Source organism: Pelodiscus sinensis, chromosome 18 (genome assembly GCF_052426305.1).
Source record: "Pelodiscus sinensis isolate ZL-2025 chromosome 18, ASM5242630v1, whole genome shotgun sequence".
NCBI lineage: Eukaryota > Metazoa > Chordata > Testudines > Trionychidae > Pelodiscus > Pelodiscus sinensis.
In genome coordinates, this window is record NC_143069.1 from 32,703,412 (window position 1) to 32,727,152 (window position 23,741).

At 71.3% G+C, this 23,741-nt stretch overlaps 2 protein-coding genes across 3 annotated transcripts; one reads left to right on the forward strand and one right to left on the reverse strand.

Moving 5' to 3' along the window:
- The first annotated feature begins 6,372 nt into the window (after positions 1-6,372).
- RCN3 (reticulocalbin 3) lies at positions 6,373-11,569 on the forward strand. The gene is made up of 7 exons (XM_089770132.1): positions 6,373-6,648; positions 8,144-8,382; positions 9,020-9,213; positions 9,817-9,989; positions 10,147-10,207; positions 10,325-10,524; positions 11,006-11,569. Exons 2-7 carry the CDS (start codon positions 8,165-8,167, stop codon positions 11,111-11,113), a joined length of 954 nt encoding a protein of 317 aa, XP_089626258.1. The 5' UTR covers positions 6,373-6,648; positions 8,144-8,164; the 3' UTR covers positions 11,114-11,569.
- A 744-nt stretch (positions 11,570-12,313) lies between these two features.
- NOSIP (nitric oxide synthase interacting protein) lies at positions 12,314-19,000 on the reverse strand. 2 transcript variants are annotated; one of them, XM_075916803.2, is made up of 9 exons: positions 18,928-19,000; positions 15,712-15,796; positions 15,484-15,589; positions 14,977-15,058; positions 14,555-14,687; positions 13,501-13,607; positions 13,168-13,355; positions 12,677-12,785; positions 12,314-12,572 (listed from the first exon to the last, which is right to left on the reverse strand). In XM_075916803.2, exons 2-9 carry the CDS (start codon positions 15,779-15,781, stop codon positions 12,501-12,503), a joined length of 867 nt encoding a protein of 288 aa, XP_075772918.1. In that variant the 5' UTR covers positions 15,782-15,796; positions 18,928-19,000; the 3' UTR covers positions 12,314-12,500. The 2 variants fall into 2 exon arrangements, with proteins under 2 accessions (XP_075772918.1, XP_075772917.1); XM_075916802.2 differs by having other exon boundaries at positions 14,546-14,687; positions 18,928-18,998.
- Positions 19,001-23,741: the final 4,741 nt, after the last annotated feature.

A 23,741-nucleotide genomic window follows, 5' to 3' on the forward strand; every position in this document is an offset into this window, starting at 1 on the left:
AAACCTGCCCCACCCCCAAACCGCAGCCCCGCCCAGGGTGGCGGGGAGAACAGGTGAGCTCAGGGCAGGTAGGAAACTGCTGGGGGAGGGGGGCCCAGGGCTGGGGGCAGGGGCTGCAGGTCGGGAGTGAGGGGCACTGGCTGGGCTGTGGGCAGGGGTGGAGCCCCATGGAACAGCACCTGAGAGGCAAGGGGGGGCCTAGTGGTTAGAGCGGGGGGAGGGGGGGCTGGGAGCCAGGACTCCTGGGTTCTGTGCCGAGCTCTGGGCAGCCAGGCAGGGGGCAGTGTGGGGGTGATGTCTCTGTGTCGCTGGGGGGGGTGATGTCTCTGTGTCGCTGGGGGGTGATGTTGCTGGGGGGTGTCTCTGTGTCGCTGGGGGGGGTGATGTCACTGAGGGGGTGTCTCTGTGTCTGGGGGGTGATGTCTCTGTGTCGCTGGGGGGTGATGTTCTGCTGGGGGGGTGTCTCTGTGTCGCTGGGGGGGGTGATGTCACTGAGGGGGTGTCTCTGTGTCGCTGGGGGGGTGATGTCTCTGTGTCGTGGGGGGGTGATGTCACTGAGGGGGTGTCTCTGTGTCGCTGGGGGGGGTGATGTCTCTGTGTCGCTGGGGGGGTGTCTCTGTGTCGCGGGGGGGTGATGTCGCTGTATCGCTGGGGGGGGGGGTGTCGCTGTGTCGCGAGGGGGGGTGTCTCTGTGTCGCGGGGGGGGTGTCTCTGTGTCGCGGGGGGGTGATGTCGCTGTGTCGCTGGGGGGGGGGGTGTCGCTGTGTCGCGAGGGGGGGTGTCTCTGTGTCGTGGGGGGGGGTGTTGCCGATCTCAAGGGAGCTGGACTGGACCAGCCCCATCCCTACCCCTTCCTGCCCCATAGTGGCTGTGGGGTGGGCAGCATGGACGGGCCCAAAGCACAGCACCCGCTCCTCCAGCCTAGCCCCCCGCGTGGCCTTCACTCTGTACCCCCATTGGCATTGCCACAGCCCCCCCCAATTCCCTCAGCTGGGCAGCCGGCCGTGCGCCGACTCTTCGTAGCCCCGAGCCCCTTCTCCTGTGTCTGACACCAGATCCTGCCTGGCAGCCCCCAGCGCCCCCCCGCCCTGGCAGCCTCCTCCCCCCTCCATCCTCGCCTGTCTGCCAGCCCCCTCCCCCTCCCCCTGCAGGCCCCAAATCCCTCATCCTGTGGGGGAAGCTATCAGAGCCCCCCCCCCCCGTAGGACGGAAAAGGGGCTAGAGGAGGTGACATCCCCTCCCCCACGCACAGCCCCCCTAAAATCTCTACCCCCGCCTGTTCCCCAGAAATGGGGCAACCACCTCATATGCTTCTGCAACCCCCCAGACAGGCTCCCCATTGGCCCCCCAACTCCTCAAACCCCCCCCCCCCGCACTGATCTCTCCAGCTGTGGGGAGCTGGGGCTGCATTGCTGGGGAAGGGGGGCAAGGAGATGGGGGCGGTGCTGGGGGTGCCAGGGGAGGTCAGGGAGCTGGGGGCGGGGCCAGGGGGCTGGGGGTGGCCCAGGGGGGCAGGGGGTTAAGTACAAATCCGTGTAGCTGAGAGAATCACAATTAAAAATGCAAAGCGCGCGAGCGGTGTGGGAAGGGGGAGGAGGGAGGGGGGCTCGGCCAGGGATGGGGGGAGGGGAGTGGGAGAGAGCTGGGGGCCCTGGGGGGCACAGAGTAGAATGGGAGAGGAGAAGGGGCAGGTCTGGGTCAGCCATTCCCCTGCCCCACCCAGCTGTCCCAGAGCTCTCCCCCCCCCAAACTGCACCCTTCGCCCGGCCTACCCTGCCGAGAAGGGCAAGACTGGGGGGGGGCTCTGTCCCCCTCCCCCCGCAAGCCCCAGCCTGGCCCCATCGCATCCCATTAGCTCCCCAGGACTGACAGGAGCCTGATCTGGCTAATTGGGGGGGGAGCTGCTGTGCACGTGCGGGGGGGGCTGTTTTAACCCCCCCCCGCATCGACACCCCCAGCGATCTATGTCCCCAGCAGGCCTTGCCCCCCCCATGGCACAGCGGGGGGAGGGGGGGGCAGATTTACAGAGCGGGAAACCGGCCGCACGCCCGGGCTCAGCCTCTTCGCTTCCTGCCCGCTGGGCCCAGCAGAGCTGGGCGAGTCTGGGGAGCAGGAGAAGCGAGTGGCCAAGGGAAGGGGGCTGCGGGCGGGAGGGAGGGAGGGACACCGGCGGGGCTGGGGGGCAGGAGCTGCAGGGAGGGAGGGGCACCGGGAGGGCTGGGGGGCAGGGGCTGCAGGGAGGGAGGGGCACCGGCAGGGCTGGGGGGGCAGGGGCTGCAGGGAGGGAGTGAGGGGCACCGGGAGGGCTGGGGGGCAGGGGCTGCAGGGAGGGAGGGGCACCGGGAGGGCTGGGGGGCAGGGGCTGCAGGGAGGGAGGGGCACCGGGAGGGCTGGGGGGGCAGGGGGTGCAGGGAGGGAGGGGCACCGGGAGGGCTGGGCGGCAGGGGCTGCAGGGAGGGAGGGGCACCGGGAGGGCTGGGGGGCAGGGGGTGCAGGGAGGGAGGGGCACCGGGAGGGCTGGGGGGGCAGGGGGTGGGGAGGGAGGGGCTGGGGGGCAGGGGCGGCAGGGAGTGAGGGGCAGGGGCAGGGCTGGGGGGGGGGGCAGAAGCTGCAGGGGGGCACGGGGCGGGCTGTGTCTGCGATGGGCAGCCCTGGGATGCTGCGGGGGGGGGGGGATCGGTCCGCTCGGCTGCTTCCCACCTAAGGGGCACGCGCGGGAGATGGGGGGGGGGGCGGAGCCCGGCCGATCCCTTTTCCCTTCCCCGCCCCCGGGGGTGTCGCTGCCGTGAGACCCAGGCCCCGGGCCCCCGCCGGGGGGCAAGGCGGCCTCAGGGCGCGCGATGCCGCTGGCTCCGTCCGGGTGCCCGGGGGAAGGGCAGGCGAGGTAGAGCAGCTGGTCCCCCCCCCCCCCCATGGGCCTGGAGTAGCCAGATGGGGGGGAGGGGCCGAGACCGGAGTTAGGGAGAAACTTCAGAGCTGGGAGTCCCGGATCACAAAGAAACACGCGGGGCGGGGCTCGGGCGGGGGCTGAGGGGCGGGGCGGGGGCAGGGGCTCGGGGCAGGGTTGGGGGGGCGGGGGGGGCCGCGGGGCGGGGTGAAGGGCTCGGGCAGGGCTGGGGGGCAGGAGCCGCGGGGCGGGCTGAGGGGCTCGGGCAGGGCTGGGGGGCAGGAGCCGCGGGGCTGGGGGCAGGGGCTCGGGCAGGGCTGAGGGGCAGGGGCCGCGGGGCGGGGTGAAGGGCTCGGGCAGGGCTGGGGGGCAGGAGCCGCGGGGCGGGGTGAAGGGCTCGGGCAGGGCTGAGGGGCAGGGGCCGCGGGGCGGGGTGAAGGGCTCGGGCAGGGCTGGGGGGCAGGGGCCGCGGGGCGGGGTGAGGGGCTCGGGCAGGGCTGGGGGCAGGGGCCGCGGGGCGGGGTGAGGGGCTCGGCAGGGCTGGGGGGCAGGAGCCGCGGGGCGGGGTGAAGGGCTCGGGCAGGGCTGGGGGCAGGGCCGCGGGGCGGGGTGAGGGGCTCGGGCAGGGCTGGGGGCGGGGGCCGCGGGGCGGGGTGAGGGGCTCGGCAGGGCTGGGGGGCAGGAGCCGCGGGGCGGGGTGAGGGGCTCGGGCAGGGCTGGGGGGCAGGAGCCGCGGGGCGGGGTGAGGGGCTCGGCAGGGCTGGGGGGCAGGGGCCGCGGGGCGGGGTGAGGGGCTCGGGCAGGGCTGGGGGGCAGGAGCCGCGGGGCGGGGTGAGGGGCTCGGGCAGGGCTGGGGGGCAGGGGCCGCGGGGCGGGGTGAGGGGCTCGGCAGGGCTGGGGGGCAGGGGCCGCGGGGCGGGGTGAAGGGCTCGGGCAGGGCTGGGGGGCAGGGGCCGCGGGGCGGGGTGAGGGGCTCGGGCAGGGCTGGGGGGCAGGGGCCGCGGGGCGGGGTGAAGGGCTCGGGCAGGGCTGGGGGGCAGGGGCCGCGGGGCGGGGTGAAGGGCTCGGGCAGGGCTGGGGGGCAGGAGCCGCGGGGCGGGGTGAGGGGCTCGGGCAGGGCTGGGGGGCAGGGGCCGCGGGGCGGGGTGAGGGGCTCGGGCAGGGCTGGGGGGCAGGGGCCGCGGGGCGGGGTGAGGGGCTCGGGCAGGGCTGGGGGGCAGGGGCCGCGGGGCGGGGTGAGGGGCTCGGCAGGGCTGGGGGGCAGGGGCCGCGGGGCGGGGTGAGGGGCTCGGCAGGGCTGGGGGGCAGGGGCCGCGGGGCGGGGTGAGGGGCTCGGGCAGGGCTGGGGGGCAGGGGCCGCGGGGCGGGGTGAGGGGCTCGGCAGGGCTGGGGGGCAGGGGGGGGGCCGCGGGGCGGGGTGAGGGGCTCGGCAGGGCTGGGGGGCAGGGGCCGCGGGGCGGGGTGAGGGGCTCGGCAGGGCTGGGGGGCAGGGGCCGCGGGGCGGGGTGAGGGGCTCGGCAGGGCTGGGGGGCAGGGGCCGCGGGGCGGGGTGAGGGGCTCGGCAGGGCTGGGGGGCAGGGGCCGCGGGGCGGGGTGAGGGGCTCGGCAGGGCTGGGGGGCAGGGGCCGCGGGGCGGGGTGAGGGGCTCGGCAGGGCTGGGGGGCAGGGGCCGCGGGGCGGGGTGAGGGGCTCGGCAGGGCTGGGGGGCAGGGGCCGCGGGGCGGGCTGAGGGGCGGGGCGGGGCGGGGGCCGCGGGGCGGGCTGAGGGGCTCGGCGGGGCTGGGGGCCGGGGGGCGCGGGGCGGGCTGAGGGGCTCGGCGGGGCTGGGGGCGGGGCTCTCTCCCGGCCGTGGAAGGGGATTGGGGGGCGGCTTGGGGGCTGGGTACCCGACTCCAGGTCTCTCCCAGCTGGGGACCAGCAGGCGCCTGGATTCCCGCGCTGCCGGGCTCTGCCCCGGGCCGCTCACACCTGCGGGCCCCCGGGGCAAGGCAGCTGCCTCAGTTCCCTCTTTGCACGGCCCGATCCTGGCGAGCTCGGCCCCACACAGGGGGCTTGTGCCTGGATCCTGGGGGTGGGTGAGTGGCCAGTTCCCTTCCCCCCCAGACACGGCCCCCGCCCCCCCCAGACACGGCCCCCGCCCCCGCTCCCGGGGGAAACTGGGGCCGTGCTGCCCCCTGGTGGGGGAAAGGAATAACGCAGGAGAAACATTCAGCAAGGCCCCGGGACTGAGGGACAGACAGGCAGAGAGGGGGGAGGGGGACAGACGGATGGGCAGACAGAGGGGGGAGGGGGACAGACGGATGGGCAGACAGAGAGGGGGGAGGGGGACAGCTGGACGAGCAGACGGGGGTGTGATAGAGGACAGGCAGACAGGGAGTTTGGGGGACAGACGGACGGGCAGATGCGGGGAGGGGGACAGAGGGATGGACAGTCCGGGTGTGGGGACAGGGACGGGCAGATGAGGGGAGGGGGACAGACAGGCAGAGAGGAGGGAGGGGGACAGACGGATGGGCAGACAGAGAGGGGGAGGGGGACAGACGGATGGGCAGTCCGGGTGTGGGGACAGGGACGGGCAGATGAGGGGAGGGGGACAGACAGGCAGAGAGGGGGGAGGGGGCAGGCAGACAGAGGGACTCCTTTCGGAGGCAGGGGCAAGAGATCTCGGTGGCCATGAAGGCGGGGGAAGGTGTTCCCCTTTCGGGGGGGGGGGGTCTGGCTGCATCCCCCAGAAGCCGGCCCGGGGAGCGGGCTGAGGCCGGTGTCTGTAAGTGGTGATATTCCTTCAGGGAGAGGCCACCTAGGTGGGCCCGAGAAGTTTCCAGAAATATTTGGTAGAACACGGTGCGTGCCTCAGTTTCCCCTAAGTGCAGCACTGGCCCCTGGGGTGGCTCAGGGCTGGTGGCCCCCTGCAGAGGCCAGGCAGGGGTGCCTGGGGCAACAAAGACATCACTAGGAGGGACTTTGGCTACCTAGCAACTGGCTGAGGGGGGAGCAATGGGCAGAGGAGAGTCAGGATTGGGGGTGGCTCCCCTGACTGGGTCAGGGACCGAGTGGGAGATGGGGTGACTGCTAGGCCGAGCTCCGGAGCAGGCAGGGGGGCGCAGCTGGTGGCGGGGGGCGGGGGCAGCAGCCAGAGGGGAGGGACAGGGAGGTAGCTGCGGGGGGGGGGTGGACGGGCCCCCTACAATACTGCAAGAAGCCTGTTTGGATTGGGTCAGAACCCATAAGTCCTGCACCCCATTCCCTATCCCCTGCCCCCATGGCATGGCCTGCTGCCCGTCCCCCTTGCCCGACTCCACGGCGTTCGCTTGACCCCCTTGGTACGTGGCATGTGAGCTCTACTGTCCTATAATGATGACCCCGGGTGCGTGCCTCAGTTTCCCTGGGCACGCTGGTGATGCCCTTCATACCCTGACCCAGGGAGGGGGTGCGGCCAGGGGACTCCTTTGTCCTGGGATACCTGCCCCATGGCCCCCGGACTCTCAGCGCTGCCCCCGCCCTAGCCCCACAGGCCCCCACAATCCCGCTCCCAACCCCCACGTGTCCCCCTTTTCCCGGGACAGGAGTAGAACTTGGGAATACTTTGTGTCAACGTGGCGCCGGGCAGCCAATCAGCGAGCGGCCTGGCCCCACCCCTGGAGCGATACCGGCCTCCGATTGGCTGCACTAGGGCGGGGGGCGTGGCCCCGTGGGGGCGGAGTTGGGGGGGCCGGGTCCTCCCTTCTGAGACAGGAGCCGAACACGGTGCGGTGCTGAGCGAGGTATGGGGGCGCTGGGCGAGATGCGAGGGGGCTGGGGGGACCCTCTGGGGTTGGGCGAGGTGTGGGGGAGGGGCTGGGGGACCCCTGCTTTCTGTGGGTGTCACTGGACTCCCAGCTTTGTGATTCCCCCCAGAAGCGCCCAGCCCCCTCTTTGGAACGGGGGGGGGGGCGCGCTGTGGGGCAGGGGGGGCCACTGGGGGCAGGAGGACGCTGTGGGAACCAGACTGGCCTTGCGGGCATGGGGCACGTGGCAGAGGGGGAGCAGAAGGCGTTGGGGGGCTCTGGCAAGTGGGGGGCCGTGGCGGGGGGGGGGGCAGAAGGTAGGGGGCTGTGGAAAGAAGGCTGGAGGTGGGGGCTGGGGCAGGAGGTGGGAGGGCCAGATGCAGGAGGGCTGGGGGGCAGCAGGCAGGGCTGTTGGATATCGGGTATTCTGCTCATCCTGCAGTTACACGGTTACTAACATGCCCCCAGGGGCGGGGCGGGGCTGGCAGCCTGTGGCCCCCCCCAGCCCTACTCCAGGAGAGCCCCCTGCACCCCGCCCTGCTACCTCTGATACAGGGTGGGGGGCGTGTAGTGCGGAGGCAGGGAGGGGCCAGAGAGGGGTGGGGGCTGGAAGCCTGGGGGTCTATGGGAGGAGGAGCAGTGGTGGGGGAGGGGTAGAGCAAAGGGGTCAGTGGGCGGGTGGCCCAGGGCTGGTGGCCCCCTGCAGAGGCCAGGCAGGGCTGTGTGGGGCCACAAAGACATCACTAGGAGGGACATTGGCTACCTAGCAACTGATAGCCCAGGAGGCTGGCTGGGGGGCGGGAGGAGAGGGGAGTCAGGCTGGCAGCCCAGCTGGGACAGGGACCCAATGGGCTGGAGCAGAGGGGGACGTGGGAGCGAAGCAGAGGGGGCCGTGGGGGGTGGGGGCGGAGCAGAGGGGGAGTGGGGGGTGGGGGCAGAGCAGAGGGGCGTGGGGGTGGGGGCGGAGCAGAGGGGGCCGTGGGGGGTGGGGGCGGAGCAGAGGGGGCTGGGGGGTGGGGCAGAGGGGGCTGTGGGGAGTGGGGGCGGAGCAGAGGGGGCCGTGGGGGCGGAGCAGAGGGGGCTGTGGGGGGTGGGGGCGGAGCAGAGGGGGCTGTGGGGGTGGAGCAGAGGGGGCTGTGGGGGGTGGGGGCGGAGCAGAGGGGGCCTGGGGGGTGGGGGCAGAGCAGAGGGGGCTGTGGGGGGTGGGGGCAGAGCAGAGGGGGCTGTGGGGGTGGAGCAGAGGGGGCTGTGGGGGGTGGGGGCGGAGCAGAGGGGGCTGTGGGGGGGGGGGTGGGGGCAGAGCAGAGGGGGCTGTGGAGGCGGAGCAGAGGGGGCTGTGGGGGGTGGGGGCGGAGCAGAGGGGGTTGTGGGGGCGGAGCAGAGGGGGCTGTGGGGGGTGGGGGCGGAGCAGAGGGGACTGTGGGGGGTGGGGCGGAGCAGAGGGGGCTGAGGCAGGGCCCTGCCATAGCCCTGACCCACCTGCCCCCCCCAGGCCTGCAGGGGGACAAGGAGGATGTGGCGGGGCCGGGCGGTGCTGGCCCTGGCCCTGGGCCTGGCGCTGGCCAAGCCGCCCCCCGAGAAGCGGGAGCGGGTGCATCACGCCCCGGAGCTGAGCGACCACCCGCACGACGACCGCCAGGACTTCCAGTACGACCACGAGGCCTTCCTGGGCAAGGAGCAGGCCAAGACCTTCGACCAGCTCACGCCCGAGGAGAGCCGGGAGCGGCTGGGGTGAGCGAGAGCCGGCCCGCTCTAACCGCTAGCCCCCGCTGCCCTCCCTCAGCAGGGAGAGAGACCAGGCCTCTGGCCCCTGCCCCGCTCTAACCGCTAGCCCCCGCTGCCCTCCCTCAGCAGGGAGAGAGACCAGGCCTCTGGCCCCTGCCCCGCTCTAACCACTAGCCCCCGCTGCCCTCCCTCAGCTGGGAGAGAGACCAGGCCTCTGGCCCCCTGCCCCGCTCTAACCACTAGCCCCCGCTGCCCTCCCTCAGCAGGGAGAGAGACCAGGCCTCTGGCCCCCCGCCCCGCTCTAACCACTAGCCCCCGCTGCCCTCCCTCAGCAGGGAGAGAGACCAGGCCTCTGGCCCCCTGCCCCGCTCTAACCACTAGCCCCTGCTGCCCTCCCTCAGCAGGGAGAGAGACCAGGCCTCTGGCCCCCTGCCCCGCTCTAACCACTAGCCCCCGCTGCCCTCCCTCGGCAGGGAGAGAGACCAGGCCTCTGGCCCCCCGCCCCGCTCTAACCACTAGCCCCCGCTGCCCTCCCTCAGCTGGGAGCGCGCCCCGGTGTCCAGCCCCCCCCCAACCGCCAGCCCCCACTCCTCTCCCTGCTTGTGGGAGCTCGGCCCCATTCTCTTCTGACGCCCCCCCCCAGGAAGATCGTGGAGCGCATTGACCGGGACGGGGACGGCTTGGTGACCCACGCGGAGCTGAAGGACTGGATCAAGCACACCCAGAACCGCTACATCTACGAGAACGTGGACAGGAACTGGAAGGACTACGACCGGGACGGCGACGGGCGCATCGCCTGGGCCGAGTTCAAGAACGCCACCTACGGCTACTACGCCGGTGAGGGCCCCGCCCCGGTGTCCGGGGCAGCCAGGCCCACCCCCAGGTCCTGCGTCTGGCCTCGGGACCCGGCGGTTTCCAGCCCCACGGTTGAGCTGGTCCCATACCAGCCCCTTGAGCCCCCCAGCAGTTCTAGCCCGGCCTGGGGGGTGGGGGACTGGCGGCCCAGACTCCTCGGTTCTCTCCCCAGCCCTGGGAAGGCAGTGGGGCTGGACGCAGAGGGAGGGGACCTGGGCAGTGGGGGCTAGACATGGAGGGGCTAGGCAGGGGGGGCCCAGACATGGGGGGAGGGCTAGGCATTGGGAGCTGGCATGGGGGGAGTCGAGAATGGGGAGCCGGGCACAGGGGAGCCAGGCAGTGGGGCCCAGACTTGGGGGAGGGAGGGGGGGGAGGGGGGGGGGGCCCAGACTTGGGGGAGGGGGCAGGGGGGGGGGGGCGCTAGGCAGCGGTGCCCAGACTTGGGGGAGGGGGGAGCGCTAGGCAGCGGGGCCCAGACTTGAGGGAGGGGGCTAGGCAGCGGGGCCCAGACTTGGGGGAGGGAGCAGGCGGGGGGGCGCTGGGCAGCAGGGGCCGGAAGGGGGGCTCACTGCCGGGCGCCCCCAGGGGAGGAGTTCAGCGACCTGGAGGACAAACACTCCTACCGCAAGATGCTGGCGAGGGACGAGCGGCGCTTCAAGGCGGCCGACCGGGACGGGGACGGGATCGCCACGCGCGAGGAGTTCACCGCCTTCCTGCATCCCGAGGAGTTCGACTACATGAAGGACATCGTGGTCACGGTGAGGGGAGCGGGGGCCAGCGGTTAGAGCAGGGGGCCAGGCGCCTGGACTCCTGGGTTCCCTTGCCCAGCCCCAGAGGCAGCCAAGGCGGGCGAGGAGGGGGGTGCCCCACAGCTTTTCCCATGATGCTCAGCGGCACCTAACTCCTGCCCCCCAGGAAACGATTGAAGACATCGACAAGGATGGGGACGGGTTTGTGCAGGTGGAGGAATACATCGGTGAGTGGGGGCTGGGGGCGGGTGGGGCGGGGGGACGAGGGGAGCCTGGCCCGGGGGGGGGGGGGGTGGCGGCGTTGGGGCTGCTCCAAGCCCTGAGCCCCCCCCCCACCTCCCCAGGTGACATGTACAGCCCCGAGGCCGGCGAGCCAGAGCCCGAGTGGGTGCAGAGCGAGCGGCAGCAGTTCCTGGATTTCCGGGACCTGGACCGGGACGGGCGGCTGGACCGGGCCGAGATTGGCCACTGGATCCTGCCCCAGGACTACGACCACCCCCAAGTGGAGGCCACGCACCTCATCTACGAGTCGGACAAGGACAAGGTGAGCGGCGGCGGAGAGGGGGGCACCCTGCCTGCAAACGGCCCCCCAACGCCAGGGAAGGGGGCGCAGGCCTGGGGGGAAGAGGAGGGCACCCTGCCTGCAAACGGCCCCCCAATGCCAGGGAAGGGGGCGCAGGCCTGGGGGGAAGAGGAGGGCACCCTGCCTGCAAACGGCCCCCCAACGCCAGGGAAGGGGGTGCAGGCCTGGGGGGAAGAGGAGGGCACCCTGCCTGCAAACGGCCCCCCAACGCCAGGGAAGGGGGCGCAGGCCTGGGGGGAAGAGGAGGGCACCCTGCCTGCAAACGGCCCCCCAACGCCAGGGAAGGGGGCGCAGGCCTGGGGGGAAGAGGAGGGCACCCTGCCTGCAAACGGCCCCCCCACGCCAGGGAAGGGGGTAATTGTAACAGACCGGCTGGGGAGGGCAGGGTGCAGTAGGCTGCCTGGCTCCCCCCCAGCCCTGTAACCGGCTCCCTCCCCCCCAGGACGAGCGGCTGACCAAGCAGGAAATCCTCGACAACTGGAACATGTTCGTAGGCAGCCAGGCCACCAACTACGGCGAGGACCTGACCCGCAAACATGACGAGCTGTGACGGAGGGCTGGGCCCCCCCCCCCACTGCACGGACCCTGGGGGAGGGGACTTATTTATTGGGGGGCTGGCCATCAACTCAGATTTGGAAAGACAACCTGGCTGGGGAGCCAGGACTCCTGGGCGTTCTCCCTGGCTCTGGAAGGGGAGTGAGGTCTAGGGGGTGGAGCAGGGGGAAGGGGCAGCAACTCCTGGTGTCTGGCCCCAGCTCCCTGTGAATCATTCCTGTTCCTGTGCCTCAGTTTACCGGGGGGGGGGGGCCCCACTGGCCAAGCCTCTCCCCCGTGCATGTGCACTGTAAAAAGTACCAGTATTAACCCAGGGCCAGGAGGCTCTCACCCCCCCTGCTCCCCCCCCAGCTGTGGTGGGCACAGGAGCGGGTCCCTCAATGCGTGTGGTCGGGGGTGGGGCCAGGGCTGTACACGCACACGTGGCAATAAACACTAATCGGTCCCCCCACCTGTGGCAGCCTGAGTGCTGAGTGGGGGGCAGGCAGGGGGGGAGCAGCTCTGTTTTGGTTTCTCCATCCCCCACACAACAGGCCAGCCCCCCCGCCCCCCATCTATCCTGCTGGGCAGCTTTTCCCTCCCAGGGCTCCGGAGTGTGGGGGGGCCGCACAGGCCCCAGCCAGGCCCCCCGCGTGCCCATAGCTCTCCAGCCCCTCCAGCCACTCAGCCCCCAACAGCATCGTCCCGCCACGTTCACCCCGGGAGCCGGGGGGCTGCAGAACAAGCCCCCGCCAGCCCCAGGCCAGCAGGGGGTGGGGGTCCCCCTGCCTCCCACAGTCCTTGGGGGGCCCGGGGCTATAGGGCCGAAGATGCCACACTTGGAGGCGGGGGGCAGGCCTCTCCAAGTCCTTCCCCCGCTAGGGGGGCACCCAAGAGCCAAACCAGCCCCATTTCCTGGTTGGGTGGATGGAGGGGGAACGCCACAGCAGGGCCTGGGGACCCCCCCCCAGGCACCAAAGGAAGGCGGGGTGGGCGGCAGCACCCTGAAGCGGGCACAGAGTCAGCACAACAGGTGGGCGGCTGCGGGGAGGCCTCTTTGCAAGGCCCTGGCTGGGGGGGCAGCGGGATCTTGAGAACCGGGAGCGGACAGCCTGGGGGGGAGGTGGCAGAGCCCAGGCACGGCCGCAGGGAGGGGGACGGCGCTGGAGCCGGTCTGAGGGCTGTAGGCAAGGCCGAAGGGACGGGGCGCGGAGGCTGAGACGCAGGCTGCTTTATTTAGACACGCTCCCCCCACCCCACCCATCCGTGCTGAGCTCTGGGACTGGCTGCCTCAGTTTCCCTGCTCCAGAGGGCAGGCAGCGGTGCTGGAGACCCGGGTTAAAAGGACTCCCCGGCGCTGTGACAAGCCCCGTCCTCGGGGGGGGGGGGGGGGGGGGGTGGGGCTAGGCCTGCATGACGGGGCGGGACTTCTTGGCTTCCAGACGCACCCCGGAGCCCGCGAAGCCCGTGCCGCCCTGGAAGAGAGAGGGGCACAGAGCAGGGGTGAGATGGGGGGGCTGCCCCACACTGCCGGGTCGCTCACAGGGGGGCGGCTGTGCAGGGACGTGCCCCCACTCACCCGCTGCAGCACGATGATGTCGTCGGCACGTAGCTTCTGCCCGTTGACCGGATCCACCATGTCCTTCTTGATCAGGCGCTCCACGCACGCCAGGGTGACCACCGAGCCCCTGCGGGGGGGCATGGATCTGCACTGCCTGGACAGCCTGGCCCCCAGGGAGCCTGGACCCAAGCCCCCAGCCCTGCCGGTGCCCCTCCCTCGCCAGCCCCCCACTCCCTCCCGCCCCACAGCCCTTAGCCCCTCACCCTGCCAGTGCCCCTCCCTCCTGCCCAGCAGCCCCTGCCCCCCCGCCCTGCCGGGGCCCCTCCCTCGCCAGCCCCCCACTCCCTCCCACCCCACAGCCCTTAGCCCCCTCACCCTGCCAGTGCCCCTCCCTCCTGCCCAGCAGCCCCTGCCCCCCCATCCCTGCCGGGGCCCCTCCCTCCCAGCCCACAGCCCTGCCCCCCAATCCCTGCCGGTCCCCCTCCCTCCCAGCCCACAGCCCCACTCACGAAGGGCGCAGCACGGCGCAGGGCACCGAGTTGCCCAGCATGTCGCGGGTGACGGCGCAGACGTATCGGTCCTGCCGGTTGATGAGCCCGACCCGATCCACTGCCGGGTCCAGCAGGGTGAAGTGCACCGGGGTCAGGTCCCTGAGGCGCAAGGGGCGCCCGCTCATGGGGCAGTACACGCACCGGTCCTGCGGGGGACATGGGGCTGGGTGGGGGGGGGGCAGTGGAGTGCCAGCTTTTCCCAGAATGCTCTAGGGGAGCCGAAATGGGAGGGAGCCTGGCTCCTGCTATGATGGGCTCCGGGCAGGGGGCGGGGCTCCACACCCCACTTACTGGCTTCTGCACCCCGCTGGCCTTGGCCTCAGGAGTGAGCGATGGGATCCAGAAACTGGGCAGCTGCTTGGTCTCCTCCGAGCTGCTTGGGCCGGGCTGGGGGTCCCCTGGAACACAGAGCGCCCCTCAGTCCTGCCCCGTGGACCCCGCCCCCCAGTCCTGCCCCGTGACCCCCCGCCCCTCAGTCCTGCCCCGTGGCCCCCGCCCCCCAGTCCCCCCCAGTCCTGCCCCGTGGCCCCCCGTCCCTCAGTTCCCCCCCAGTCCTGCCCCGTGGCCCCCGCCCCCCAGTCCCCCCCAGTCCTGCCCCGTGGCCCCCCGTCCCTCAGTTCCCCCCCAGTCCTGCCCCGTGGCCCCCGCCCCCCAGTCCCCCCCAGTCCTGCCCCGTGGCCCCCCGTCCCTCAGTTCCCCCCCAGTCCTGCCCCGTGGCCCCCGCCCCCCAGTCCTCCCCAGTCCTGCCCCGTGGCCCCCCGTCCCTCAGTTCCCCCCCCCCGCCCCTCCTGCCCCGCGGCCCCCCGCCCCCCAGTCCCCCCCAGTCCTGCCCCGTGGCCCCCGCCCCCCAGTCCCCCCCAGTCCTGCCCCGTGGCCCCCCGTCCCTCAGTCCCACCCGTCCCTCAGTCCCACCCGCCCCTTAGTCCTGCCCCGCGGCCCCCCGCCCCTCAGTCCCCCCCCCAGTCCTGCCCCGTGGCTCCCCGTCCCAGTCCCACCCGCCCCTCAGTCCTGCCCCGCGGCCCCCCGCCCCTCAGCCCCCCCCCACCCCCCGTCCCTGCCCCGCCCCTGTCCTGCCCCCTGCCCCCCCCAGCCTGCCCCGCCCCCTGCCCCTCCCCCCTCAGTCCCGACCCATGTGCCCCAGCCACCCCTCCACCCCAGTCCTGACCCATGCGCCCCTACTCTTCAGCCACCCCCCGCCCCTCAGCCACCCCCTCCCACCTCAGTCCTGACCTGTGGCTCCCCACCCCTCAGCCCTTACCCATGTGCCCCCACCCCTCGGTCGCCCCCCGCCCTGACCCCCAACCGCCTGCCAGTACCCCTCAGTCCCGCCCCGCACCGGACTTGCTCTCGAAGGGGTCCAGGGGCTTGCTGACGATGCTCTGCTCCTTGGCCAGGAAGCCCTTCACCTTGGCCTCCTCGGCCGCCCGGCTCAGCTCCTCCAGCTCCGTCCGCTTCTCCTTCTTCTGCTTCTCGTAGGCCTGTGGCGCGGGCGGGGGAGGGAGAGAAGCCTCAACAGGGTGCTGGAGGGACGCCCCCTCCCCCACCCCGGGGCTGTCAGTGACAGGCCTTGAACCCGCGGCCTTCGGCTCCCCTTGGGGGCCGCCGTACGCCGCCTAAACCCCGGGCGGACACCCCCCCGGCTGAGCCCTGAGGAACAAGCCCCCGGGCAGCCCTGCCCCTCAGCTGCCCCCCACGTCCTCCCGCACCCCTCCAGGAGAATTCAGCCCTCCCCCGAATGGGGCAGTGGGGACCCAGCAGGGTTTTTACCTTCATCTGCCGGGCGATCTCCCTCTTTTGGTGCAGGATGTACTCCAGGATGGCCTCCTTCTCGTACAGGTACCCGTCGGGCCTGGCGGGGGGGGAGACGGGGGGGCTGAGACAGACCCCCCCACACACCCAGGGCTTGTCTTGCTACTGGGGACGCACCAGCTCGGGGATTATCTGCCTGCTCACAGGCTGCCAGGGTGGGGGCCACGGGGCTGGGTTGAAGCACCAGCAGGGGGTCCGAGCAATATGCAGCTACTAAGACCCAGAAGAGCTGTCTCCTCTTTCAGGGTGTCTCTACACCCCTGCCAGGACCCAGGAAGCGGGCGGGAAAGGGGGTCTCTCCATACAGCTGCCGGGACCCACGGGGGCTGGAGAAGCAAGGGGGTCTCTCTACACAGCTGCCGGGACCCACGGGGGCTGGAGAAGAAAGGGGGTCTCTCCATACAGCTGCGGGGGACCTGGGAGGCTCCTGCCCACGTGGGGGGTGCCGGACGCCCCGATACCTACGTGACCATGGGGTCCTTGCAGGGCTGCAGGGACAGGCAGCAGCAGTCAAAGTCCTTGACAGCATCTCGGCTCAGACGGACGTTCTGGGTCCCGTACCCGGAGGCGGCTGCAGGGGGGCAGGAGAAGGGTCAGGGATGGGGGAGCTGAACCCCCCCCCCAGCACTGCCGGTGCTCCTCCCTCCCCACCCCCAGCTCTGGGCCCCCCCTTCCCTGCAGCAGGGGGCTCACCTGTATCCTTCCTTTTCTCGTGGTAGGTGTAAACGGCACCAGCCGTGCAGTTCTTTCCGTGACGCGTCATCCTGACTCAGCGCCCCTGGGGGAGGGAGTCGGTTACGTCCCAGGACCTCACCGACCCCAGATCCAGCCTGGGGGGGGGAGCAGCCCCTCTGCTGGGAAAGGGGACCCCACCTCAGACTGCTCCCCACCTCCGGGGCAGGCGGCGGTTTCCAGCCTTCTCTGGGGCAAACCCTCAGGCTAGAAACTCGCCCGGGCACCCCCAGGCAGACGGTCTCCAGCACCCCTGCCCCCCGCGCCCGAATAGCCACCGCTCCTGGACTCGCTTTGCTGACCCTTGCACCCTTCTCGGATCCAAGCCCCCAGATCCCAGCCGGGGCCGCCCCCGAGCCAGCTAACCCCCACCCCTCCCTTCAGCGTCCCCGCCAGGCCTGGTGAACACCCGGAGGGGCACGGGCAAGGCTGGATTTACCTGGCTGCAGCCCTCCCGCTACCCTCAAGGCCAGAACTGGCCATCCTTCTAGCAGGGTACGCTTCATTAGCCCAACCTGCCCCTCCCTCCGTTCCTCTTCCGGGGCAGAAAGACACGAGCCCCGCAGCCCAGCCACATTTCCAGCCACCATGTCCTCTCCAGAGAACAAACAACTGCCCCCCTCCACGCACCTTGTCAAACATGCAGCACTCAGGGAAACTGAGGCACATGCCACAGTCACAGAAAACGTTACAAAATTTCCCACTTCCTCATACCCCCCCCTTTCCAGGTCCAGTTTCCCGGGGCGAGGAGTCCCTCAACCCGTCCGTACAGCCACTGCCCTCTGCTCCCAGATGCTTACACTCATGATCAACCAAATTAAAACCCCATGGTGTTTGTCTGCACCCGGCTTACCCTGTCGGCCGAGACTGCTCGGTGTCACTGACCTGTCACTGAGCGTGCCCCCAATATTTGGGTCACCTACAAACTTCATCAGCCACCATTCTGTGTTTGCTTCAGGGACGACAAAGTGGGGATAGGCTGCACGTGCCTCAGTTTCCCCCACCCCCACCGGAGCAGGCCCCAGTGCCGGCGGGTGTGCTGCAGCACTGGGAGAGCGCCACGACTCCTTCAGGGGTCGGGGTCCCACCGTGGGACACGGGGGGGTGCAGGCCCAAAGATCCAGTCTCAGGAGATGGCGAAGCCGCATGGCTGAGTCTGGCCCAGTGCCTCTTGCATTCACCCCCAGATCCCTGTGGGCCCCACTGGAAACCCTGGCCAGATGCCGACGGCCTGCTCATGCTCTGGAACGTGGCCGGCAGCCAGCGCCCGCCGACCTCACGTGGGCCGTGGCAAGTGTGAGACCCATCTAATCCTGCCAAGCAAAACCTCGCCCGTGACCACGCGCCCGCCCGGCAGCGCCTGCTCCGCGGGCGCCGTTCCCTGCCACCGCCCCGGGGTGCCTTGGCAAACACCGATCTGCACACGCCCGACCGGCCCCGTGCGCTGCGATCCCGCGTCCCGCCGTGTGGCCCCACGCCAGCGGCCCGTCCCCCCCGGGGAGGCGCCCCCTTCGCCCTGATGACATGGCTGCCCCCATGGGTCGGCTCCAGCGAGGGGGGCCCCCACCGCACAGGCAGGCGGACCAGGGGGGCATCCCCACACCCTCCCCAAAGCCGGGCTGACCACACGGCGCTTTGGGGGGCTGTCAGGGGGCACCGTGCCTGGGGGGGGCAGGAGATGGGGGGGCTGTCAGGGGGCACCGTGCCTGGGGGGGCAGGAGATGGGGGGGCTGCCAGGGGGCACCGTGCCTGGGGGGGGCAGGAGATGGGGGGGCTGCCAGGGGGCACCGTGCCTGGGGGGGCAGGAGATGGGGGGGCTGCCAGGGGGCACCGTGCCTGGGGGGGCAGGAGATGGGGGGGCTGCCAGGGGGCACCGTGCCTGGGGGGGCAGGAGATGGGGGGGCTGCCAGGGGGCACCGTGCCTGGGGGGGCAGGAGATGGGGGGGCTGCCAGGGGGCACCGTGCCTGGGGGGGCAGGAGATGGGGGGGCTGCCAGGGGGCACCGTGCCTGGGGGGGCAGGAGATGGGGGGGGCTGCCAGGGGGCACCGTGCCTGGGGCGGCAGGAGATGGGGGGGCTGCCAGGGGGCACCGTGCCTGGGGGGGCAGGAGATGGGGGGGCTGTCAGGGGGCACCGTGCCTGGGGGGGCAGGAGATGGGGGGGCTGTCAGGGGGCACCGTGCCGGGGGGGGGAGATGGGGGGGCTGTCAGGGGGCACCGTGCCGGGGGGCAGGAGATGGGGGGGCTGTCAGGGGGCACCGTGCCGGGGGGGCAGGAGATGGGGGGCTGTCAGGGGGCACCGTGCTTGGGGGGCAGGAGATGGGGGGGCTGCCAGGGGGCACCGTGCTTGGGGGGCAGGAGATGGGGGGCTGCCAGGGGGCACCGTGCCAGGGGGCAGGAGATGGGGGGCTGGGGGGCACCGTGCTTGGGGGGGCAGGAGATGGGGGGGCTGCCAGGGGGCACCGTGCTTGGGGGGCAGGAGATGGGGGGCTGCCAGGGGGCACCGTGCTTGGGGGGGCAGGAGATGGGGGGGCTGCCAGGGGGCACCGTGCTTGGGGGGCAGGAGAGGGGGGGCTGCCAGGGGGCACCGTGCCTGGGGGGCAGGAGATGGGGGGCTGCCAGGGGCACCGTGCCTGGGGGGGCAGGAGATGGGGGGCTGTCAGGGGGCACCGTGCCTGGGGGGGGCAGGAGATGGGGGGCTGTCAGGGGGCACCGTGCCTGGGGGGGCAGGAGATGGGGGGCTGTCAGGGGGCACCGTGCCTGGGGGGGCAGGAGATGGGGGGGCTGTCAGGGGGCACCGTGCCTGGGGGGGGCAGGAGATGGGGGGCTGTCAGGGGGCACCGTGCCTGGGGGCAGGAGATGGGGGGGCTGCCAGGGGGCACCGTGCCTGGGGGGGCAGGAGATGGGGGGGCTGGTTCCTGTATCAACCCCCACGCGGAGAAGGGGTTCATGGGCTGGACACCCCATGCCCCAGGGAAGACTGGGGGGGACCATTTCCGGTGGGACCCCCCCCCCTGCGCCAGGGAAGGGCGGGGACTCATTTCCAGGGGGGACCCCACACTCCCGGGGTGGGGGAGGGGCGAGGGACCCATTTCGGGAGGGGCCCGTTTTTAGGGAGCCCTCCCCATATCCGGAGTGGGGGGGGGGAATCGTCCCCCCCTCTCCCGGGTCAGCCTCACCTCTCCTCTCCTCTCCCACCGCACCGGAAACAGGAAGTGAGGCCAACCGGAAACGCCGCGTCCACATATATCCCTGCGCGGTGCACCAGGGAAATCAGACCGGCCGGGCGACGGGACGCGGCAGGAAGGTTCCTGGGGAGGATTGTTCCCCAGCCGGGGGCGGGGAAGAGGCGGGTTCAGCCTCGGTGCCAGGAGTCTCCTGCCCCCCTCCCGTATTGTGTTAGTCTCCACGTGAGTCCTGGCCCCCAGCTGCCCTGGTCTAACCACTAGCCCCCACTCCTCTCCCAGATCCAGGGAGAGACCCTAAGTGTCGGGCTCCCAGCTCTAACCACTAGCCACCACTCCCATCCCAGAATTGGGGGAGAGCCCAGGAGTCCTGGTTCCCAGCCCCCCCAACTCCCCGCTCGAACCCCCTCTCTCCAAATCCCAGCCAAATCGTCATTTTATTCCCTCTCAAACAGGCTTGTTCCATGTTAAGGTCACAAAGTGGGGGGCAAGTGCCTCCTCCCCTGGCTGCGGCTCCAGCCCTGCAGCAACATGCATCGGCCGGGGGAACTAGGGGTGCAGGATTTCACAGGGTCCTGGCTGCCAGCCCCACACCCAGGGGCTCTGCTCCACTCCCCCTGTCGGCCGTGGCCCCCACCTCAGCTGCCTTATGCCCATCTGCTTCCTCTTCCTAAAGCCAAAGGCCTGCTGCCAGCCCCAGTTCTTGGGGGCACTGAGGGGCACCAACAGGGATGGAGGGGGGCCACTGGAATAGGTACAGTGCTCCTCACCTCCGTCCCCCGCTGCCTGTTCCCTGATTCATGCCCCTCGGAAACTTTTCCTCCTCCTCCCGTTCAGCCCCCCTGCACCTGTCCTCCAGGACCCCCTGCACATCCCTCCCAGCCCTGCACCCCTGGGATCCCCCCACAAAGCCCCCCAGCAGCTGCCTCCCCTGGGAAGCTCCCTACACTCCTACCACCCATGCATTTCCTGAGGCTGCCAAGCCCCCCCCCCAGAGTGCCCCCTGCAGCCCTTCCAGGCATCTACCCCCTCCCAGTCCCTCCCCCACAGTCTCCTGCCCCCCTCTGAGATCCCTCCACACTCCCTGGGCCCGTCTATCTCCTGGGATCCCCCCAATTTGTGCACCCCCTGGGATCCACCATGCAGCCCCCCTAGAATGCCCCCAGACACTCCCAGCACATGCCATCTCCTGCCCCCCCATCCCTCCACCCCTGAATGCCCTGGAAACTTCCCTCCCCCATACCTGGCTCATCCACCTGTCCGGGCTGCACCTGCCCCTCCCCTCCCTTCTCCGGCATGTGACCTTTGGACCCTCCCCCGCCCTCACCTGTCTGGCCCGGAGCTGCCGCTTTTGGCCAAAACAAGGACTCAGGCGTCCGGGGCCCCGGGAACCTCGAACCACCCACCCCCGGCGCTGGCCGCTCTCCTCTGAGATCAGCCGCACCCCGCCCCCCCACACCCGGACTGCTCCCGGGGGGCTGAGCGACCCCCCCCTTCCTGGACGGGCGGCAGGTGAGCAGGGAACTTTGCTGGGGGGGGGGATTCCTCGGGGTCCTTCGGCACCAGGAGCCGGACCAGGGGGGCCCTTGGGAGCGGGGAGCGGCAGAGAAGTGGGAGGGGGCGGATTCCCCCCCGCCGGGCCCCGCTGGCCTGGGTCACTGCCCCGCAGGTCTGACCCTCCTGCTCCGGGCGGGTCCGGTCCTGTCTCGGCTCCTCCCTGCCCGCAGGGACATAGCTCCCGTCCGGCTCCGGAATGCGCCTTGTTCTGGGGGGGCCGGGCCCGCTGGGGCTGGGGAGAGAACCCAGGAGTCCTGGCTCCCCCATCCCCTCAAACCACTAGACCCCGCTCTTCTCCCAGGATAGCCCTGGCTCCCAGCCCCTACCCCGCTCTAACCCCTAGAGCCCGCTACCCACCCAGTCCCGGCTCCCAGCCCCTACCCCGCTCTAACCCCTAGACCCCGCTACCCACCCAGTCCCGGCTCCCAGCCCCTACCCCGCTCTAACCCCTAGACCCCGCTACCCACCCAGTCCCGGCTCCCAGCCCCTACCCCGCTCTAACCCCTAGAGCCCGCTACCCACCCAGTCCCGGCTCCCAGCCCCTACCCCGCTCTAACCCCTAGACCCCGCTACCCACCCAGTCCCGGCTCCCAGCCCCTACCCCGCTCTAACCCCTAGACCCCGCTACCCACCCAGTCCCGGCTCCCAGCCCCTACCCCGCTCTAACCCCTAGACCCCACTACCCACCCAGTCCCGGCTCCCAGCCCCTACCCCGCTCTAACCCCTAGACCCCGCTACCCACCCAGTCCCGGCTCCCAGCCCCTACCCCGCTCTAACCCCTAGACCCCGCTACCCACCCAGTCCCGGCTCCCAGCCCCTACCCCGCTCTAACCCCTAGACCCTGCTACCCACCCAGTCCCGACTCCCAGCCCCTACCCCGCTCTAACCCCTAGAGCCCGCTACCCACCCAGTCCTGACTCACAGCCCCTACCCCGCTCTAACCCCTAGAGCCCGCTACCCACCCAGTCCTGGCTCCCAGCCCCTACCCCGCTCTAACCCCTAGACCCCGCTACCCACCCAGTCCTGACTCACAGCCCCTACCCCGCTCTAACCCCTGGACCCCGCTACACCCAGTCCTGACTCACAGCCCCTACCCCGCTCTAACCCCTAGACCCCGCTACCCACCCAGTCCCGGCTCCCAGCCCCTACCCCGCTCTAACCCCTAGACCCCGCTACCCACCCAGTCCCGGCTCCCAGCCCCTACCCCGCTCTAACCCCTAGACCCCGCTACCCACCCAGTCCCGGCTCCCAGCCCCTACCCCGCTCTAACCCCTAGACCCCGCTACCCACCCAGTCCCGGCTCCCAGCCCCTACCCCGCTCTAACCCCTAGACCCCGCTACCCACCCAGTCCCGACTCCCAGCCCCTACCCCGCTCTAACCCCTAGACCCCACTACCCACCCAGTCCCGGCTCCCAGCCCCTACCCCGCTCTAACCCCTAGACCCCGCTACCCACCCAGTCCCGGCTCCCAGCCCCTACCCCGCTCTAACCCCTAGACCCCGCTACCCACCCAGTCCCGGCTCCCAGCCCCTACCCCGCTCTAACCCCTGGACCCCGCTACCCACCCAGTCCCGGCTCCCAGCCCCTACCCCGCTCTAACCCCTAGACCCCGCTACCCACCCAGTCCCGGCTCCCAGCCCCTACCCCGCTCTAACCCCTAGAGCCCGCTACCCACCCAGTCCCGGCTCCCAGCCCCTACCCCGCTCTAACCCCTAGACCCCGCTACCCACCCAGTCCTGACTCCCAGCCCCTACCCCGCTCTAACCCCTAGACCCCGCTACCCACCCAGTCCCTGACTCCCAGCCCCTACCCCGCTTTAACCCCTAGAGCCCGCTACCCACCCAGTCCTGGCTCCCAGCCCCTACCCCGCTCTAACCCCTAGACCCCGCTACCCACCCAGTCCCGGCTCCCAGCCCCTACCCCGCTCTAACACCTAGACCCCGCTACCCACCCAGTCCCGGCTCCCAGCCCCTACCCCGCTCTAACCCCTAGACCCCGCTACCCACCCAGTCCCGGCTCCCAGCCCCTACCCCGCTCTAACCCCTAGACCCCTCTACCCACCCAGTCCTGACTCCTAGCCCCTACCCCGCTCTAACCCCTGGACCCCGCTACCCACCCAGTCCTGGCTCCCAGCCCCTACCCCGCTCTAACAACTAGACCCCTCTTCCCACCCAGTCCTGACTCCCAGCCCCTACCCCGCTCTAACCCCTAGACCCCGCTACCCACTAGTCCTGACTCCCAGCCCCTACCCCGCTCTAACCCCTAGACCCCGCTACCCACCCAGTCCTGGCTCCCAGCCCCTACCCTGCTCTAACCCCTAGACCCCGCTACCCACCCAGTCCTGGCTCCCAGCCCCTACCCCGCTCTAACCCCTAGACCCCGCTACCCACCCAGTCCTGACTCCCAGCCCCTACCCTGCTACCCACCCAGTCCTGGCTCCCAGCCCCTACCCCGCTCTAACCCCTAGAGCCCGCTACCCACCCAGTCCTGACTCACAGCCCCTACCCTGCTCTAACCACTAGACCCCACTACCCACCCAGTCCCGACTCCCAGCCCCTACCCCGCTCTAACCACTAGACCGCACTACCTACCCAGTCCTGGCTCCCACCACTACCCCGCTCTAACTACTAGACCACACACCCCTTCCAGGGCCAGGGATGGAACCCAGGAGTCCGGGCTGCCAGCCCCCTGGCCTGGCCTGTTCTAAACAAGGGGGTGAGACAAGCTGGAGGTGGGACCAGGGCCTCTCGTTCTGGGTGTCTCCTGCTCTGTGCCTGAGCCGGCTCCTTGAGGTGCCCTTAGCAGCGCTCCCCCCAGGACCCTGGTGGACATGGGGGGTACCAGGAGCTGGGGAACCCGGTGAACTTCCCTGCTGGGGGAGGCGGGCCTGGGACAGGGCTTGGGGTAGGGCCAGGTTTGGGGGTGCCAAAGGGATCGGGTAGGAGTTGGGGTTCATGCAGCAGCAGCAGGGGGTTGGGGTAACAGTGCAGGTTTTGGGGGTGCCAGCCAGGCACCAGTTCTGGATCCTGGGGCAGGGGGTGCCTTACTCCGGGGCGATGGGAAAGGAGTGTGTGGGGGGGGCTGCCCCACCCTTCTAACACTGCCCCCTCCTCCCATGGCAGATCTCACCATCATGTGGCGGGCGTCATTTCTGATCCTTCTGGGCCAGGCCTTCAGCCAGCGCCCCCGCAGGCAGCAGCTCCCCGGGCTGCGGGGGGACAAGGTAAGTTGGGGGCTTCAGTGGGGGTCCC